This window comes from Bubalus bubalis, chromosome 6 (assembly GCF_019923935.1).
Source record: "Bubalus bubalis isolate 160015118507 breed Murrah chromosome 6, NDDB_SH_1, whole genome shotgun sequence".
NCBI lineage: Eukaryota > Metazoa > Chordata > Mammalia > Artiodactyla > Bovidae > Bubalus > Bubalus bubalis.
In genome coordinates this window covers 106,430,614-106,452,174 of record NC_059162.1, presented here as the reverse complement: position 1 = coordinate 106,452,174, position 21,561 = coordinate 106,430,614, and the positions used below count along the sequence as shown (strand labels likewise).

General features: G+C 42.7%; 1 protein-coding gene across 11 annotated transcripts in view; it reads left to right on the top strand.

The window, feature by feature from the left end:
* MACF1 (microtubule actin crosslinking factor 1) overlaps positions 1-21,561 on the top strand; it is a 338,009-nt gene that overhangs the window by 98,194 nt on the left and 218,254 nt on the right. Inside the window, exon 1 of one of the 11 annotated variants that reach the window (XM_044945223.2) lies at positions 1,979-2,971. The exons of 8 other annotated variants lie outside the window; for them this stretch is intronic. In XM_044945223.2, the coding sequence (XP_044801158.2) occupies positions 2,863-2,971 (109 nt within the window). In that variant the 5' untranslated portion in view covers positions 1,979-2,862. Of the gene's footprint in view, positions 1-1,978; positions 2,972-12,881; positions 13,065-21,561 lie in introns of those variants that run through there. 2 more of the 11 variants (XM_044945222.2, XM_044945224.2) reach the window with 2 other exon arrangements.

The following is a 21,561-nucleotide window of genomic DNA, read 5'->3' as shown; positions in this document are numbered from 1 at the left end:
AAGCCTACTTCTGCCTCAGGGACTTTGCACTTGCTCTTTTCTTTGTTGGGCTCGTCCTTTGTCTAGATAGCCTATGATTTGTTGGCTTGTAATCTGTAGGTCTGCTCAAATGTCATCTTCTTAGAGAAGCCTTCCCTGACCATTCTGTACAGAAAACTGTAAACATCTCCCCTCTGGTTCTCCCTCTCCTCTTCATCTCCTTAGTATATGCTTTATTTTCTGTCTTCCTCTATCTTCCTACTAGCATGTGAGTCCCATGAGGGCAAGATCTTTGCTTTATTCACTACTGTGTTACCAGTATCTAGAACAGGAGAAGGCAACGGTGCCCCACTCCAGTACTCTTGCCTGGAAAATCCCATGGACGGAGGAGCCTGAAAGGCTGCGGTCCGTGGGGTCGCTGAGGGTCGGACACGACTGAGCGACTTCACTTTCACTTTTCACTTTCATGCATTGGAGAAGGAAATGGCAACCCACTCCAGTGTTCTTGCCTGGAAAATCCCAAGGATGGGGCATCCTGGTGGGCTGCCGTCTATGGGGTCGCACAGAGTCGAACACGACTGAAGTGACGCAGCAGCAGCAGCAGCAGAACAGAGCATGGCACATAATAAATATTTGATGAATGAAATGTAGGTTAGCATAAAATTGTAGATGATCTTGACACCAGATTAAGGCATTCATATTGTATTAGTTCCCCCATTAAAGGCCCTTTATTAACCTTTCTGGTTAGTAGATTGTGCAAACATAAAAACCCTTCCCTTTTATTAAAAAAAGAAGGGATAAGTTTACAGATATTAAAGCAGTTTGCATTTTTAAAACTTTTTTGTGGTAACACAGCATGTTTATATACTGTAGTTGAAAAGGCACTGTAGACATAAAGAGCTAGTTTGATAGAAAAAAGAGGTTGTAACCCTTCTCCGAGTGAAGGATCCTGGATGTTAGATGTACTCTTAGCTGTTGGGTCGTCTGTGTTTTTGTGTGTCCACACTCCATTTTATAAAGTATCTCTTCATAGGAAAGTAGATGAAGAGGGGGCACTGCAAGAACTTTGCATGTGCAGCTTGGATTGGGCAGACTTCTTTCTAGCCTTCGAATGTGTTTCTTAGGTTTATTGAAATATAATTTAGGAACTTCCCTGGTGATTCAGTGGTGAAGAATCCACCTTCCAATGCAGGGCACATGGGTTCGATCCGTGATCAGGGAACTAAGATCCCACGTGCCATGGGGCAACTAAGCCTGCGTGTCACAACTGCTGAGCCTGCGCTTTCTAGAGCCCGTGCTCCACAGCAAGAGAAGCCCATGAACTGCACCTGGAGAAAGCCCAAGCACCTCAATGAAGAGCCAGCACAGCCAACATAAAAAATTAATTAAAAATATAATTTACATACGATAAAATCCATCCATTTAGGACTGCAATGTTGTGAGTTTTGACAAATGTATATAGCAATGGAACCATCATCACCATCAGCATATAGAATATTTCCATTTCCTTGTGTTCCTCCTTTGTATTCTGTTCCCTTCCCTCACCCCATGCCCCTGGCAACCACTTATCTGATTTCTGCTCTTATAGTTTGCTTTTCTAGTGAAATCACACAGTATGCGTGATTTTGCATTTGGCTTCTTTAATGTAGCTTGATACTCTTGAGACTCATCCATGCTGTTGTATCAGGAGTATGTTCCTTTTGTATTGCTGTGTTGTAGTCCCTTGTATGGATGCACCACAGATTATTCGTTCACCAGTTGATGGACATTCGGGTTGTTTTCAGGTTTTAGTTATTTTGAATGAAGCTGCTATAAACATTTATGTGCAGGTTTTCGTGTGGACACATGTTTTCATTTTCCTTGAGTCAGCACCTGGGACTTACATTGTTTGGTCATTCTAGTATGTGTGTGACTGTTTTCTAGAGTAATTTCCGGAGTGGCCAATTTCATCCCCACCAGCAATATATGAGAGTTCTGCTTGCTTTACATCTTGCCAGGACTTGGTTTTAGTCATTCTACAGGTGTGTATATGTTAAAATGTTTTCAACTACCACTACAATGTCCGTTTCAGGTTTTCATTTGCAAGCAGGTCTTAGTTTCATGAAAGGCACTGTTCTCTGCTGTCGTTGAGCATCCTGCTGTCCCCTTGGGCAGCTAGTAGAAATCAGGTAGATTTTTCACCTCTTGGAAAACACACTTGTGGAGCAGTTTTGCTCTCCTTGCTGATCGTCAGCATGCCTGATGTGAGGTCTGTTTCATGGAGCTTGATCTGCATGTCATCCTCTCTGTAGTGATGTTCGGATCCCTTGCCTCTTCCTCCCGGATTGTGGGTGTGGAAGGATTGCCCACCCACTGTGCCAGGGAACTTGCGGACACTTAAACATCCTTCTGTACTTTACCTCCTCCCTGCTAGTGGTTCCCTGGTGCTGCTGTGACTTTTTTCTTCTGGCTGCATCCCAGCCAGGCTGGGAATGGAAAGTTAAGAGTGTGACGTCCTCTGACAGCCTCCCATCTTGTAGAAGGGTCTGAGGCTTGTTTGTTTAAGCTGAACAGAGGATGCCAAAGATAGCGTTTGAGTCAGCTCAGCACCAGCTTAGCCGCCCCTTTTTGCTCTCCTGGTTCCTCCTTCCCTCTCCCCTCCCCCTCTGGCCAGTTGTTTCCTGGGCTTTGTCTGAGACACACTGTGGAGTTTTAGTCCCGTCTGCTACTGCGTGCGAGATGGGGGAGAAGCCGCCAGGAAGTTTCTGACAACCCTGAGCTGCGGGGCCTCTGCCTCTGCTGATAGTACAGGACGGCGGTAACCTCAGGAGAAAGGCATTCAGAGGCTGCGCCGAGCTGTGGGCTTGTGGCTGACTCGGGGGAGGAGGAAGGACGGGCCTGGAAATGCCTCTCTTAGATGCCTCTTATTTGCCACCAACCATCTTTATTTTGACTCACGTTCTTGGAGTTGCCGGTGTTCTATACTGGAAAAGATGTGCCAGAGGCAGAGCAGGTAACGGTGCCCAGTGCTTCTTGGAATCTGCTGTGGGGCTTTTGGGGGTGGGGTGGATGACAGAGGTCTTCCCACTTGCTTTCCTTAAAGGGCCAGCACAGCCTGTGGGCCATCAGACCTGAGTGTGTGGGGGACCTGCTGAGGATACCGGGCTGTGCCGGGACCAGTTTAGGACTGGGCCCTTTCTTGCTCTGTGAGGCTTGTCTGGTGAGGCGGCGCTGGTAGGATGAGGTGATGTCTGGGCTCGAGGCTGAGGGAAGTGGCAACTCTGCTGACTTGTTCCTTCCTCAGAGAATCAAGCCCTTCCATTCCTTACTTTCTCAGTCTCAGAGTAGTTTTTGGATCTGTTTTTTTTTTTTTTAACCAAAAGCATAGAGTAACTCTGTCACCCTCCTCCAGGTATAAATATGGGAGAACTTGTGGGATTAGAGAAGTTTCTGGATTTGCTAATTATTTGGGTGAGAAAAGGCAGAGGAGAAGAGGTCAGTGAGAGGAAAGGGTGGCAGGTTGTCCTTGCCGAGGTGCATCTGGGAACACAGGGACGCCTCTGTTCTCTTTGGTAGGATTGAAACTGTTCTTTTCCCCTCAGGCAGCTACACAGTTTACACAATGTGTACCCAAGCCATCATGCATCCTGTTCAATGCAAGGAAGTTAGCTGTTCTTTTCCCCAGGTGAATATTCAGATCCTGATATTAAAATTTTATTCATTTTGTTCTTGAGTGGTAGCAGACCCCTCTTTCTTCCCGAATTACTATTTGCTGCATTATATTCCTTTGGCTTCTAAATGCCCAGTGCTGGGATCAGCCCTGTGTTTAGCGGATTCTAAGTGTCCACAGTTGAGGGCTGATACAGTCTGGCTTTTGCTGGCTACACTCTTGGATCTCAGTGCCTTTAGCACTTACTGTCTTTGTGACCCGCTTACTGCCTTCAAGCCAACCTATTGAGACACCTATTACTTTATATTTACAATTAAGATGCAGATTTGATGACTTATTACTTAGGAAACTATCAGAATTTCATGAATGCTTGGCAGAATTAGATTCAGTCATTCCCAGTGTCTTTTTCCAGTAAGTCCTAGAAAAGCTTATGACTAAATATTCAGATCCCAGTGTGCATCTGTATCAGCAAAAGGAGACAGACATTTGGAAATGTGTTCACTTGTGTAGTAGTGTGTTTTAGAGGGTAGCCCAAAGTGGCTTTCCTGATATGTAAGCCTGTGTTTGAGCTTATAAAGAAAGGAGTAGGCAGGCATGAGTTATTTGGCCCTATATGCTATATCGTATGTGATGAGAAAGTAAATATTATCTAAGTGAAGGCTGATGCTTTCATTTTCATTTTTCTGTGCATGATGGTAATGGCATTTCTCAACCACTAGTTGCTTAACATTTTAAGAAGTTTATCCTCAGTATAGGATTTGCTCTTGAACTTAGAAGTCATAGCCCTATCTTTGAAGTGCTTCTTTATGTTTTAGAAATACTAGTTTCACAAACAGCTGTAGTAAAAAGAAGAAAAATACACTGTAAAAGCTTTTTATTTTTATGAAACAACTTTGATTCTAGTGCCTATTAGTTATATTGGGAATATGCTATGTTCAGTTTATCCATAAAATTAGAGTGGTGGTTTTTTTCAGTTGGAGACTATGAATTCTAAAACTTTCACAGAATTACTTTGGAGATTCTGAACCCATTTTAATTTAAATTTTAAGATGTATTTTATCTATTAAAATGTATTTTAAAATTACATGTGTACTCTAATGTACTATCTGCCAGTTGGACATCACCAGAATAAAGTTTCTCCCCCATTTCTGTGTATATACTTATAGTGCTTATGAATGTATTCTTGATTAAAAAGGTGAAGATTACGTCTTCTAGTCTGGTCTTTTTTTTTCCTTCCTCCGCTAATACCAAGTGTGTACAGTATTGCAGAACGCACTGCAGAACATGAGTCCTGTGCTTAATAAACATTAGGCAAGTCTCAGATGCTCAGTTGTAATAGTGAGTGGGTGACACGTCCATCATTAAGTGATCACATTGTAATACTGGCTTAGTGGACTACCAGTTTCTGTGCTCCTTGCCCCACTTTTCTAATCGTATCTACATATTATAAGAATGTACATAGTTTTTAAATATTGAAGGCATTTAACTTTGAAATAATATTTCTGTTATTCCTTCATGCTCTTGTATCGATTTAGTTGAATAATATCCTGAGATTAGGGGCAAACTGAAACTGTTACTATTTGTTTCTATTTGTATAAAGCAGTTAAAAAAAAAAAGGTTCCCTGCAGTAAAATACACCACAGAAATTAATAAGATGCTGAGGCTGATATAACTGTAATTAAGTAATCTCTAATTTCAGTCAAAATTACTTGATTGGTTAAGTCATTTGGCTTTAAATAAGTACTATAAATTTGAATCTGTAAAATTGAGTCATGCTATTAAATACTGAAATTGCATGTTATATATGTTGAGTTCCATACAAGATTTGTTTGAACAGTTTCTGCTCTTTCAGTTGAAATCACTGGGCTCCTTAGTGCTAGAGTTCTAAGATACGGTACTTGAGTAAATCTTCATTGTGCTTGTGTACATTTCTCATTTCTTCCATTCTTAAAGTTGATCACATATTCTGTATTGCTCTTAGAGTTGAAAGGGACCTTGCCTATTAACCAGCCCAACTTCTTACTTAGTCCTGCCCTTGTCAGAAGTTACTCCTTTTGCTTGAAGGTCTCTTGATTGTAGAACATACAACCTATGGACTATTCATTCTGTTGGTAGTAGAGTTCTTTTTTAAGCTGAAAGTTGCCTCTTTGTAACTTATGCCCTGGAATCAAGATTGCCGGGAGAAATATCAATAACCTCAGATATGCAGATGACACCACCCCTATGGCAGAAAGTGAAGAGGAACTAAAAAGCCTCTTGATGAAGGTGAAGGAGAAGTTGGCTTAAAGCTCAACATTCAGAAAACGAAGATCACGGCATCCGGTCCCATCACTTCATGGGAAATAGATGGGGAAACAGTGGAAACAGTGTCAGACTTTATTTTTTGGGGCTCCAAAATCACTGCAGATGGTGACTGCAGCCATGAAATTAAAAGACGCTTACTCCTTGGAAGGAAAGTTATGACCAACCTAGATAGCATATTCAAAAGCAGAGACATTACTTTGCCAACAAAGGTCCGTCTAGTCAAGGCTATGGTTTTTCCAGTGGTCGTGTATGGATGTGAGAGTTGGACTGTGAAGAAGGCTGAGCACCAAAGAATTGATGCTTTTGAAGTGTGGTGTTGGAGAAGACTCTTGAGAGTCCCTTGGACTGCAAGGAGATCCAACCAGTCCATTCTGAAGGAGATCAGCCTTGGGATTTCTTTGGAAGGAATGATGCTAAAGCTGAAACTCCAGTACTTTGGCCACCTCATGCGAAGAGTTGACTCATTGGAAAAGACTCTGATGCTGGGAGGGATTGGGGGCAGGAGGAGAAGGGGACGACAGAGGATGAGATGTCTGGATGGCATCACTGACTTGATGGACAGGGAGGCCTGGTGTGCTGCGATTCATGGGATCACAAAGAGTCGGACATGACTGAGCGACTGAACTGAACTGAACTAAACTTATGCCCATCAGCCAAATTCTGCCTGGCAAAGATCAAGTATACACACAGTCCCCAGCTGTCTGATGGGTCGATAGATTTTTCAGTTTTAACAGCGGTGTGAAAGCAGTATGCACTCAGTGGGAATCGTCGTCTGAATTCGATCTTTTCCTGGGCTGGCGGCAGGCAGTGCACGCTCTCTCCTGACGCTGGGCACTGGCAGCAGCCACAGGGCTCATTCAGCCACATGCTCATGAGTGTAAACAACCGATAAAATGATTCTGTACCCACACAGTCATTGTTTTTCATGCTCAGTATGGTATTCAGTAAATTCCATGAGATATCCAGCACTTCGTTATAAAATAGGCTTTGTGCTAGATGATTTTGCCCAGCTGTAGGCTAATGTAAATGTTCTGTGCACTTTTAAGGTAGGCTCAGCGAAATGATGTTGTTTGGATATATAAAACGGTTAGCCATATCAAATGCATTTTTGACTTAGGATCCCCCCGCGCCCCCGCAGTTTTTATTTATTTATTTTTGGCTGTGCTGGGTCTTCGTTGCTGTGTGGGCTTTTCTTTAGCTGCAGCAAGTGGGGGCTGCTCTCTAGTTCTGGTGTATGGGCTTCTCATTGCGGTAGCTTCTCGTTGCGGAGCACAGGCTCTAGGTGCGAAGGCTACAGTCATTGCAACACATGAGCTCAGTAGTTGTGGCTCACGAGCTCTAGAGCAAGTAGCCGTGGTGCACAGGCTTAGCTATTCTGTGGCATGTGGGCTCTTCCTGGATCAGTGATCGAACCCATGTCTCCTGCATTGGCAGACGGATTCTTTACCACTGAGCCACCAGGAAAGCCTTGGCTTAGGATATTTTTAACCTATGCTGGGTTTATCAGGATGTAACTGCATCATAAAAATACCTGTATTTCCTCTTCTAGTTGTCAGGCTTGCTTATACTTAAGCTGTCTTCACCAGCCTAAAGAATTCTCTTTCCATTACTACATGCAATTAAATTTCCTAACTCCTTGTCATTTTAGCATTCCCTTTGGACAGTTAAAGTATTTTTTGCTTTGAAAATGTGGTGGTCATGTGTGTGTATAGAGAGGTGAAGGAAGTACAGCAGAAACATGGGGAAGGCATGTTTGATTACTATTCCTTAGCTTTCCTTCATTATTTTTTCTAGGTGTTAGGAGTACATTGGTGAGACACTGTTATATATGTACATGACTTTTACAGTCAAGTTCCCAAGTCAACATGTCTTCAGCAGATGTAAACGAGAACAGGAAGACACAGTTTCTACTGAAGCCATATAATACCTGTAAGACGGAATTTGGCACTCACTGAGTACTTGGAATTTTACATCGTTTTCAGTACACCGTGTCTACACTTGCATTCACATATCTTCTTGTTTCCCACACTTCCTACTGTTTTAGCTTACATCTTCATTTTTCCTGTCTGGGACTGTTGAAACAATCTATTTTACCCATTCTCTATATCCTCTACCCCCTCTGTCTTCTAACTGTAGCTAGAATGATCTTTCTAAACTACAGAGCTGTCTATGTCACTCTCCTGCTGAAAATCTATTAAAGCTTTCTTTCTGCTTTTGAAAGAAAGTTCAAACTTTTTAGCAGGAGATAAAAGGGTTTTCATGATCTGCCCATTGCCTGTTTCACTAGTTTTACTTCCTGTCTTGGCCCTATAAGCACTCAGTCCTGAAACATCATTTAAAACTTGTAGACATCTACCTGAAATGCCTGTATCTTCTTTTTAACTGGACAACGTAATACTTGTCATTCAAGGTAAGTGGTTATCACTTCTGGAGAGCCTTCCTTGACTGGAATAAAAGCTCCTCTTCTGTGCTCCAGTAGCATTCTGTTAATACTTCTTATTCAAACCTGTGTTGTCATCTCTTCTAGCTTGGTTCTCTGCCCACTAGTTAGATTCTGTTAGACTGTAAGATCTTTAAGAAGAGGAACTCTTACTCATCTCGGTGTCTTAAATGTCTGTGACAGAATAGATGTCAGTGAATGTTACTTGAACGAATAAATGAAGGAATTAAGATAGCATCAGATTAAGCTGTAGTGGGAACCGTGCCTGCTTCATTTGTATATTTACAGGGCTTTGCTGAGCTTGACATGAGGCCTGAGGTGGGTGCTTAGTATAGGATAACTGAACAGTATAGAGTTGCCCTGTGCCTTAGCTTATTAATATCCATATGGTGGTAGTGTAAACAGGAAAAGGGATTTATTTATATACTTGAGAAGAACTTTTGAACTTTATGTTTGTGAAAGGACAGATTTCCCCCTACGGTCTTGTTTTCTTTCTCTGTAAAATGAAAGAGTTGACAATCCAATCTCTTAAGGTTTTTTCCATTTCCAGCATCCTACTAGAAGGACCAGCTATAATTCCTGAATCTGGACCATATGAAGTACAATCTAGAATTGTACCATGACTTTTTTTTAAGCTGCTCCATTACACTGTTGAGTCTCATTAAACCTAAGTTATAAAATGACCAAACCTGTGCGTGAACTGTTGTCACTCCTTCAAGATTGCTGTTCCTTTGGTTTTCTAGAACTTCAGCATAAGACTTAGACATTCTAATGAAATTTTGTCCTATGAGATTTGGTATAGGCTTTTGAGATTGCTTTAAATTTTTTTTTTTTTAGTACCTTTTAAGTACTTTTTTATAATTATTTTATTTTATTTTTTTGGCTGTGCCGGGTCTTTGTTGCTGCGCACGGGCTTTCTCTAGTTGCGGTGAGCAGGTGCCACTCTTCATTGGGCTATGCGGGCCTCTCATCGTGGTGGCTGTTTTTGTTGCACAGCACAGGCTGTAGGGCACATGTACTTCAGTAGTCGCAGCCTGTGGGCTCTAGAGTGCAGGCTCAGCAACCCTTAGCGTGTGGTGAACAGGCTTAGTTGCTCTGTGGCATGTGGTATTTTCCCAAATGAGATATTGAACCCATGTCCCCTGCACTGGCAGGTGAATTCTTATCCACTGTACCACCAGGGAAGTCCAAGATTGCTTCGAATTATGATTCTTTATGACTAGGCTGTGCTGCATCCACTTGTATTATCTAACATTTTATTAGAGGCCTCCCTGATGGCTCAGATAGTAAAAAATCTGCCTGCAATGCTGGAGACTCAGGTTCAATCCCTAGGTTGGGAAGATCTCCTGGAGAAGGAAGTGGCAACCCACACCAGTATTCTTGCCTGGAAATTCCATGGACAGAGGAGCCTGGCAAGCTACAGTCCATGGGGTCACAAAGGGTCAGATATATAATGGATATGCAGATATTTAAACAAATGGTCAAATTCCTAATATATCTTTGCTGAAATAACTAAAGCATTAGGTGTTTTAATCAAGATGTAGTCTTTCTCTTTTTCTTTCCTTAGTTATTTTTTTCTAGGTTGTGCAGTGTGTGGGAAGACCAGTGAACTTGGAGTCAGAACATCTGGGTTCTGAATCCTAGCTTTTGTGCTTTCTACTACTATGGATATTAGACAGTCACTTAATTCCTCTGGACTTCAAATCTCTAATTGGCATGAGAAGAAAAAAGACTGAAGTTTCCAGTGTCCTGCAATTCTGACAGTGTGATTATCTGGGCCATACTTGCATCTAGTATGGAATTGTCATTGAGAACTTGTTGAGAGTCTGGGGTTAAACTGCCTGTATTTTCCTCCTGTCTCTGCCCTGCTGGCAGAGTGACAGTAATCTATATGGGCCTCTATTTCCTCATTCGTAAAATGGGGTTTATAATACTTCATGATTGCTTTGGGTTAGTTCTTAGAATATATTCTACACATGGTAAGGACTGTGTAATAGTTTGCTGTCATTATTATACTTAAAAAACCAAAAGATATCAGTGAAGACATTGCAGTTTCATGTAGGCTCCTGGGACAAAATATAAATGTTTGTTTTTATAGTTGGGAATTTAAAAATATGATAGAAGCCAATGTGGAAATGTATAAAAACTTAGTGATATATTATGAATCATTGTCACACACATTAGAAGGAAAGACTCTGTTTGCTTTATTATCCTCAATAGTGGGTGATTTTGATGTTTTGGGAAATAAATGAATAGCTTCAGTTTTCTGTGCTAGTAAGAAAGCCAGTAGCTATAAATTCTCAGATAACTTCTAGCCACGGAAATATTGGCTTGAATCTCTTCCTTCCATTCAACATTTTAACGAATCTGCAGGGAGCCGCCAGATTCACCTTTTCCTGCCTCTCACATCTTGTGAGCTATGAAATGGCTAAACATGCGCTAAAAAGGAGCAGGGACGACCTGGGTAATCATTACACCGGCTGGTTTTCTCCGCTAATTAAGAGCTGTCTCCATCAGGGTCCTGTCTTTCCTGTCAGCAATGAATTCCGTTTTGAGGCTCAGAACCTTCTAGGATCCTAAAGGGAAGGCCTGTCTCCTGTTGGCTAGACTGACTTTGTCCCCACAGCTTTCTCTTACTTTCCTCAGTCTCTAGTACCTTCAAGGGAAATAAGTTCTGCCTAGATCCCAGGGGAGTGAGAAAAGGCAGGTTTTGGTTCACCTTCCCAAGAGAATTGTTGGGATTAAATGAAATGATATTTGTTTAAAGTTTTTAGCACATTGCATGTGAACTAACAGTTACAATAGATGCGCAATTAATTTTAGCTTGGATTATTGAGTGCCTTCTGAATGTGTGAGGGACTGGGATATGAAAACTAAAGACAGCCCCTGTACTGAAGGAATTTAAATCTGATAAAGGAAAAGGTTACTAAATATGAATCAGGAAATCTTTGTTCCCTTTTCGTCTCTCTTCCCTATTTCTTAGGCTTTTCTTTTGCTAGTACAAGGTAAATTCTAGGAGAAGCCTCCCTTCAAGACTGAGAAGACTCTAATAAGAGGAACAAACTGAGTAGAGCTGTCACAGGTTATTGGGGTGACTAGGAGCCTAGTCAAGGTGGGACAAAGTCAGCTGTGAGTCCTGTTATTAGTAAGTAGTAACAGGATTATTGCTAGTTTGCAGGTGGGAGGGATACCCTGCAGAGGGTAAGGAAGCTGTCAGGGAACTGAGGCAGGTCACAGGGCTTGTTTATCCTGAGTGACCTGCTTGGTAAACTTGTTTACTTTTTATTTCCCACTTGTAGTTTCTCGGGCTAACCTCTGGAAACTTGCTTTTCTGGGTGCTGGCCCTCCCTCCCTGTCTTCAGGAACAGGATTGGAAGTAGCATTAGCCTGAAGAAGTTGTTCTATTTAGGGAGCTAGAGCAGAGGGCCAGCGATTAGGCCCTTATCTGCAGTGGGGCCTTCTGAGTGGTGTGGGGACAGATCGGAGCGTCTGTCCTGACAGCGACAGAGGCTTGGCTTTTTCAGCCTCCTGGTTGGGTCAGAATTGTGAAGAAGCAGTGATGGGCTGGGCCATCTGAATGAAAAAGCCCTTCATTGTATTCCTTCAACATTCCAGTGTCTGGCACAATTAGCCAAGACTCGAAAACAAGTTGGACAAACAAGCAAGCAGCCTTCCTCTGAAGGATAAAGGATTCCTGGCACGGCTGATCAAGTGCGTTGACTGCAGAGACAAATGGGGGGGTCTGGGAAGAGGTAGGGGACTTTGGGGTGACCTTCCTGGATGGAGGAGGGGAAAGAACGGAGCGGGAAGCCAACAGTACTTTTGACGCTGATGAGATCTGCTATACTAGATCTACCTAGAGGCTGGCTGGGGCTGGGCTCACTCTGTAAAGTAGGTGGAATCATTGGGGAGAGACTCTGACTCTGGGCAGCTGTAAGTTGGGACATGAAGCTCCCTTCAGAATCTAGGAATCTGTTGGCAGCGAACAGCGTATAGTCTTGCTTTGTGATGGTCTCTCCCACTGCGGGGGCTTTTCAGTCGGTTAACGCTTTATATAGACATTTGGCCTGAGAAGAGTCAAGTCCTAGGAACAGGCTAGGCACTGGGTACCCTGTGTTTGACTTGGCAGTAAACTATTTCACCTCCCCGGCCCTCCTGCAACTGTCTCAGATTCATGGGGTCATAAGCTTCTGCTCTGAAAAAGGAGAGTAACTCAGAGACTGGCTTCTGCCTAACCAGGCTTACTTCACTTACTAATGCGGCTGGACTTCTCTGCACCCGAAGTGCCCACCTCGCCTGCTGCCGTTGGTCTGCAAACACTGAGCTGGTGCTGCTTTTGAATAGGATGCCTTTTGCATGAAGACCTGGACCCAGTTTGGAAGTGCCCCAGGGAGGAGCTTCCTCTCTGACCTCAAGGGGAGGGAGGAGGTCAGTAGGAAGTGGTGGGTGGAGCCACTTCTCCGAACTTCTGCTGTCTCTCTTTCTGTTCATTGCACGGCCCTTTGGCTGGCTGTCTCTGTTCACTTCGCAGCCTTTTTTAAGGAGCTGCAGGGGGTGCACAGGCCCCTAGCTGGAGGTTCTTTGGGACACCTTCCTTCTAGGCAGGGTCAGCAGACACTGGCGACATGTGGCCCAGTTACCAAGATGAGCACGAGTTCAACACCCACCTGGTTTGCCGCATGTGCTGTATGGGTTAGTATGTGAAGTTTCTTTTTTCCTTGCCTGGGCCTGAGGGTCCCAAATAGTCTTTACTCTCACTGACTCACAGGAGCGCATGAACTCAGAAGGCTTGGAGGCATTTACAGCCTTTGGGCTTGTTAAAACGTGCAGTGGGAGAGACCATTGGTTCCTGACTTCCTGGGGAACTTCTTAAAGTTGTAGTGACTGGCAGTTAAGAGCCTAAGCTTTGGGTGTGGGACTTTTTTATAGAGACAGAATTCATGCTCACGCTTCTGTCTGAGTCAGGAAACCACTTTTAAGTTACGTTCTGAAAGTCCAGGGCATATTTTAGGAGAAGTTGGTTGGTTACAGAGTCTACCTTGGAGCAGACAGGATTGTGGGAGGAGAGGAGGGTGGAGTCATGGCCCAGGTTTCCTCTTTGGGGCTGATTGCTAATTCTCCTGCACTTATTTACTCTATTGCCAGATGTGAGGAGGGAAAAAGGCTTGAAGGTGTTCTGGGGGTGGGGACCTCAAGAAGATTTGGAGGCTAGGAAGAGTCTTGTTGCTTAGATCTCTTGATAAAGGAGAGGAGTTTGTTTAAATAATGTTCTATGACCTTGAGCAAGTGGCCTAGCCTTTTTGGCCACAGGTTTTCTTGGCTTCCAAACTGTAGGGTGTACAGACTGGTATTGGAGGCATCATCATCATTTCCCAGTAAAATGGATAAGATAAGGAAAATATAGTGTGTGCTTTTCATAACTTACTTAAAGAACTGTTCTTTATTCTGAAATTGCCGTTTTTACTTTTTTGATGTTAAAATGTCCATTATTTTATGAAAGAATTATTGTCAGGTGGTAGTTTGTTTTTAGATAACTTTACTTAGCAAAATAAAAAGTTGACAACTTTATGTTAGGTTCTCTGATTTATTTTGGAACATTTACTCATTTACTGTGAAATCTAAGTTTAGGAACTACTGGATTGATAATACTACTAATGTCTTTTGGTTTTGTACTCTTAGTCTCTAAAGCAAAACAAAATTGTGACCCAAATGAGCAGATTTTTCACTAAATTTGAGATTGCTGGTTGTTTGATCAAGAGGAGATCTCAGAAAGGGAGTAGGATTAGGGTTCTGATCCTGTCTTTTGACTGATAGACTGGCAGACGCTTTACCGTCTGAGCCACCAGGGAAGCCTACGGATAGACCAGTACTGCCAGATTAAGTACTTCCTCAGAAATAAAGGTGGCACTGTAATAATGGTTGTGGCACAAGGAGCAGCAGTTTTAGTCAGTTATTGCCACGGAGTCTAGCTTTTTATCTTTCTGGTATCGCTGAGATTTCCTCTGAGATCTAGAGGGAAGACTCTTGTACATCTGAAAATGCTTAGTGATATGAGGGCCCCTTTTCTGTAATCAACAGAAAAATATAAGGAAGGCTAGAATCTTCATTGAAATTTTCAAGGCAAAAACATTGTCCTCCCAGCTCATCCACCTCCGTTTAATCCCCCGGCAGCAATGTGACCTAACAGTTAAGAAAATGGACTTTGGCCTCATTGTCTGCATGGGGCTTCTACTCTACTACTTCACTTTCTACTGCTTAACTTTCTCTGCCTCAGCTTCCTCATTTAACAAGTAGATTAAAATAGGCCCTAACATACAGTCATTATGAAGAGTGTATGTTAGGGTGCCAAGCCCAGTGCAAGTGCCTCTGCTGATTGTGATATAGTTGGTTTACAGACTGGTGTTGGGAAACCATTGACCTAGTCCAGACTCCTCACTTTATAGATGAGACTTGGGCTCACAGAGGGAAGATGAGTATCCTGTAAAGTAAGCCATAGAGTGGCAGCTGGGAAATCCAAGTTATAGACCTGATTCTGCCCCTCTGTAACCTTATCTAAACTCTTAAACCTGGGCTTCAATTTAATTATCTTTAAGATGATTTTTTGAGGATTGTTAACCCCTGTATTTCTTCATTTATTTACTTTTGGATGTGCTGGGTCTTCGCTGCTGCGAATGGGCTTTCTCAAGTTGCAGCAAGTGGAGGCTACTCTCTAGTTGTGGTACTTGGGCTGCTCATTGTGGTGACTTGTCTTGTCGTGGAGCACTGGCTCTAAAGCACACAGGATTCTGTAATTGTGGCTTGTTTGCCCATGGAATGTGGAATCTTTCTGAACCAGGGATCAAACCCATGTCCCCTGAATTGGCAGGTGGATTTCTAACCACTGGACCACCAAGGAAGTCCAAACCCTGTATCTCTTCGAAACTGTGAAGTATTTTATTTTTTCTGAGTGTGGTGTTCCATTAAAGACTCTAGAAGCTATTATGTTTTTCTCATTCTTCCCTTCTCCTTCTAAACCTTTCCTTTCATCTCTGTGACTCTTTTCTTTTGCCACCAGGCTTAGTCCTGGCTTGTTTCTTTACCTAACTTTTGCCTTTCTGCCTTGTACTCTCTGATTCCCAGTAGTGCAAAGAATTATCAGTAACAAAGTTCAGATTTTCCTAAGAAACAACATGAAAATTTTAATTTTGCCCTGAAGTCTCTAGTTGTCACTTCCCTAAATTCCCAAGTCCCAGTCCTCATTGAGACATTCTGCGTCTTCACCAGCCTTTGGTGACTGTTACCTGTCATGCATCCCTAGTGTAGTTATAGTTTGCACCTCGCCTCTTCCCTTCATTATATAGGACTGTGTTGTGTTGCCTTCTAATAATTTCACAGTGGTGGTAGAGTTTGGCAGTTAAAAGTCCATGGCAGACTTGGATTTGAATTTCACTTCTACTACTCACTAACCATGTGACATCAGGCAAATTTTTATTAAGTGTCCTTGAACCTCAATTTGAACTATGAAATGAAGATAAAAAATGTGTGCTTGATAGAATTATGAAGATTAAGTCAAATGCTAAATGAGACAGGCCTTGTACACAGTGCCCGACAGAGAATAGACACAATAAATATACAAGTCATTCTTACCTCCCAAAGTTGACTTGCATACTTCTAGGGAAAGGAATCATTATATAAGGCTGGTGCCATTCTGTATTACTGCTAAGCACATTTTAATCGCTTGATCTTCATTTTAGCCCATTTTCTTTGAGTTCACATTAAGTGGTGTGAAGATGTGGCAGGAAGAATTTAGAAAAGCTGTGACTGTGGAAAGGGCATCCAAATGGAGATCTCTGCTCCCTGCTGTAAAGTCTTTTAATTATCATTTGAGAATATGTCTTAGTCTGATCATAAAGTATCCATATAGATGTAACGGCACGTAGTGGGCTCTCACATAGTATGTATTGTTAAATGAATGAGTATTCGCAAGTGCTTACTGTTGTCCTAAATGTTGGCTATTTAAAGAAATTTTGAAGCATAATTCTTGACTCCAAGGAGCTAAAGTTCAGATAGAGAAATGGGATTTGCATGTAAAGATGTCTAGTAGTAGATTTTGTGTGCTCGGTGCCAGGTAAATTAAACAAACACAGGCATCCAGAGGTGGCTGGGATAGCCAGAAAGGTTTAAAGGAGGAAGTGAGACTTCAGCTGTGCCTTGTAAGGAGGCTCTAAATTAGAGGAGGGTAGATATTCCACCAGGGGGAAATGGGTGAACAAAGGCAAGAATGTGCAATGTATGTTTGGAAACTGAGGTCAGAATGGTTGCAGTGGTGAGTCTAAAGATAAAGTTGGAAGAGTAGATAAATTGTAAATTCCTTCAGGTCAGTGACCATGTCTTATCTTTATTTCTACCAGTCACCTAACACATAGTAAGTAAAAACTGGAATTGAATTGCAGAGGGGTATAATGGACAACAGAAACAAAGGACGTAGACTTGAGCCTCTGGTCTTCTGAGAGCAACTAAAGGATTTTGAATAGAGGGGTAGTATGAGCAAAGTGGTGATTTAGGAAAACTTGAAATAGGCTAGCTGTTCTACTTGCTGCAGCCTCAGCTATCAACTGTTAGCATCAAATCTATATCCTTAGTTCTGCCTGCTCTTCTGAACTCTAGATGTAAGGTTCCAACTGTCTGCAAGAAGGGTCTGCTGACACCTCATGTTTCTGCTACTTTGTTGTTGTTCGGTTAGTTGCTCAGTCGGGTCTGAATCTTTGCGACCCCATGGACGGCAGCAGGCCAGGCTTCCCCGTCCTCCACCATCTTCCGGAGCTTGCTTACTCGTGTTCTTCAAGTCAGTGATGCCATCCTACCATCTCATCCTCTGTCATCCCCTTCTCCTCTTGCCTTCAATCTTTCCCAGCATCAGGGTCTTCTCAAATGAGTCAGCTCTTTGCATCAGGTGGCCAAAGTATTGGAGCTTTAGTTTCAGCATCAGTCCTTCCAATGAATATTCAGGACTGATTTCATTTAGGATTGACTGATTTGATCTCCTTGCTGTCCAAGGGACTCTCAAGAGCAACACCCCAGTTCAAAAGCATCAATTCTTTGGTGCTCAGCTTTCTTTATGGTCCAACTCTCACATCCATACACGACCACTGGAAAGACCATAGCTTTGACTAGACGGACCTTTGTTGGCAAAGTAATGTCTCTGCTTTTTAATATGCTGTCTAGGTTGATCATAGCTTTTCTTCCAAGGAGCAAACGTCTTTTAATTTCATAGCTGCAGTCACCATCTGCAGTGATTTTGGAGCTTAAGAAAATAAACTGTCACTTTTCTCCATGGTTTCCCTATCTGTTTGCCATGGAGTGATGGGACCGGATGCCATGATCTTAGTTTTTTGAATGTTGAGTTTTAAGCCAGCTTTTTCACTCTCTTTCACCTTCATCAAGAGGCTCTTTAGTTCCTCTTCACTTCCTACTATAAGGGTGGTGTCATCTGCATATCTGAGGTTATTGATATTTCTCCTGGCAGTCTTGATTCCTGCTTGTGCATCATCCAGTCTGGTGTTTCTCATGATGTACTCTGCATATAAGTTAAATAAGCAGGGTGACAATATACAGCCTTGATGTACTCCTTTCCCAATTTGGAACCAGTCCATTGTTGCATGTCCAGTTCTAACCATTACTTCTTGACCTGCATACAGGTTTTGCAGGAGGCAGGTAAGGTGGTCTGGTATTCTCATCTCTTTAAGAATTTTCAGCAGTTACTTTACCCAACCCAATCTGTGCCTTCTGTTTTCCTTATCTCAAGGTACCACTCCTCCCAGTTGTTGTAACTAGAAACTTCAGGATTATCTTCCACTGTCCCTTTCTTTAACAGCTAGTCAGTAGCTAAAGGCAGTTGTTTCTTCCTCTGCATTGTGTGGGGATCTGCCTGCCTTTTTGTATTCCCACTGCCTCAGCACTGTTCATGCTTTGGTTTCTTTCTTGGTCTGTTGCACACAGTAGGCCTCTAGTTGCTTCTGCCTCTTAGTGTTTCTCTGCTGCAGTCTGGTCTTCAATCCAATGCCAGGCTAATCTTTCCAGAACACTCTGGTTCAGGAAATTTCAGTGGTATCCTTTAGCTACTGAAAGTATTAACATGCTCCTTATTCCAGCTCTGGAGTGATGTGATCTCAGGTCACCTTATTAGTTTCCATGGTATGTAGCCACATCATGCCCTCCAGCATATCCTGTGTACTCACACCTCTCCAAGTCACTGCTCAAGCTTATTCTTTGGAATTCCTTAACCTCTTTTTGGGCTGCCAAAATCGTACTTGTCATCCCAGGTTTACTTCAAATACCACGCCTTTCATGAACTCTTCTCCTATCCCCCTGTCAGAATTAATCAAGTCTGTTTATCTGCACAATTTTGTGCAGCTCATATCTGGTATCTGTTTGCTTGGTGTTATTGTCAGTTATTTATTAATTAATACATATTGGTCTCTGCCACTAGATTGACCTCATGTGGTCAGGGAACAGGCTGATCCCAGCTTTCTACATATTTATTTCCCTTTTTGTCAGCTCACGTGTCTCAGTTTTATAATTCCAGGTGGTTGGTGTTTCTTGGGCTTCTTGAACCACCTGTAATTTTTCTGTGGCCCTCAGGAAAATAAGCAGAGGCTTTTCTCTCATTTGTTTTTTTCATGATTCGCGATGCACTGGAGCTATGTTGTAGGCTATGTTGGAATAGAACACAGAACTTTGTGTCTCAAATGCAGGCTTTCATTTCTGACCACAGACCTATCCTCAAGTTGTTCTGAGTACAAGGACATATGGATAAGCAAACTATGATACCTTGTAATAAGCACAAGAGGGAGATGACCTCAACTCATGTGTGTAAGGGATGGAGGAGGTGATAGCTAAGTTGAATGCCGAAGAATGCATAGTTGGGAAGGCCGGAGCTGTCTTCCACACAGAACAGTAAATGCAAAGCCTGGAGGGTGTAAGAGCACATGTCTCATTTGGGGACAGTTGTACATTCACAACAAAGGTCCGTCTCATCAAGGCTGTGGTTTTTCCAGTAGTCATGTATGGATGTAAGAGTTGGACTATAAAGAAAGCCGAGTGCCGAAGAATTAATGCTTTTGAACTGTGGTGTTGGAGAAGATTCTTGAGAGTCCCTTGGACTCCAAGGAGATCAAACCAGTCCATCTTAAAGGAAATCAGTCCTGAATATCATTGGAAGGACAGATGCTGAAGCTAAAACTCCAATACTTTGGCTACCTGATGTGAAGAGCTGACTCATTTGAAAAGACCCTGATGCTGAGAAAGACTGAAGGCAGGAGGAGAAGGGGATGACAGGGGATGAGATGGTTGGATGGCATCACTGACTCAATGGACATGAGTTTGAATAAACCCTGGGAGTTGGTGATGGACAGGGAAGCCTGGCGTGCTGCAGTCCATGGGGACGTGAAGAGTTGAACATGACTGAGCGACTAAACAGAGCTATACATTCACCAAAGCTGAAAATTAGAGTTTTTATGAAAGGTTGGAGAGGGAAAAGTGGCTGCATCATAAGAGGTCTTAGATCTCAAGCTAAAAAGTTTAAATGTTATCCTGAATGCAGGTATCAGGCTTTAGAATCCAGTAGAGCTGAGTTCGGACTTACCTTGTGATCTTGGGCAAGCCTCTTTGGGCTTTATCTTTCCAGTAAAATAATGCCTTTCAGGGTTGTTAAAGCTTCCCTAGTGGCTCAGAGGTTAAAGCATCTACCTGCAATGCTGGAGACTCAGGTTTGATCCCTGAGTTGGGAAGATCCCCTGGAGGAGGAAATGGCAACCCACTCCAGTATTCTTACCTGGAGATCCATGGATGGAGGAGCCCGGTAGGCTACAGTCCATGGGGTCACAGAGTTGGACGACTGAGCAACTTCACTTTCACTTTCACAGGGTTTTGAGTACTGGGAACAATAAATGTAAGGTACTTGACATATAAGTAGATGGTCGATAAATGTTAGCTGTTATATTATTAGGAGGATAAGGAGTCACTGAAGGATTTTAATGTGACAGTAAGAAGATCATTCTTGTGAAAAAGGTTGCTGGTAGCCTTGAGGAGGAGCTGTCTTAGTCCGTTTGTTATTGAGTTACTAAGTCGTGTCCGACTCTTTGCTACCCCAAGGACTGTATAGCCTGCCAGGCTCCTCTGTCCATGGAATTCCCCAGGCAAGAATATGGGAGTGGGTTGCCATTTCCTTCTCCAGGGGCTCTTCCTGATCCAGGGATCAAACAGATTTGGTGCCGCTGAGCTACCTTTGGGCTGCTGTAACAAAACCATAGACTCAGTGGCTTAAACAGCAGACACTGATTTCTCACTGTTCTGGAGGTGGGTCAGTCCATGGTCAAGGCACCCACTGATTTGGTGTCTTGTAAGGACCTCTTTCTGGTTCATAGACAGCTGGCTGTCTTCTCACTGCACCTTCATGATGGAGTGGGTGGGAAAGAGCTTTTTGTAAGGACACTAATTCCATCTATAGAGCTAATTCCATCTATAGAGCTCCACCCTGATGACCTAATCACTTCCCCAAGGCTTCACCTTCTAATTCTGTCACATCACATTGGGAGTATGATTTCAGGGTATGAATTTTAGGAGGGCATAGACATTCAAACCAAAACAAATGGATTATATATAGCAGGGAAACCTATTAGAAGCAGGGAGAGAGATAAGAGTTCATTTTTAGGCAAGTTGAGCTTGAAATGAGCATTAAAGTTTTAGGAGTCAGTTGGACATATGAGAATGGTATTTAGGATAAAGTACTGAGCTGAAGATAATGAATTTGGGAATTGTCAGTGTATAGGTTACAGTTGAAACCATGGGTAGAGCAAATCATTTTGGGAGAATGTAAAGAACAACTTTTCTTTATTTTTTTTTTGTAAAGTCTATAGGTTTTTTGTTTTGTTTTGTTTTCATCCCATAATGTACATAACACCAGAAATTTTGCCTGCAATTTTCGGTGGCTTATGACCCCACCACCTCCAAACCCACTTATGGACCTTTAAGCCCATGGATATCTTAAGAAGCTGTAATATGGAATAAAAAGGAAAGAGGGCTAAGGATGAGTAACCATTTAAGGGGTGAGCAAAAGAGAAGGAATAATCAAAGGGGAAGGAGGGAAACCAGGGCAGAATGGAGTCTCAGATACAAGAGGGAGAGGGGGTTTAAAAGGTAAAGAAAAGGT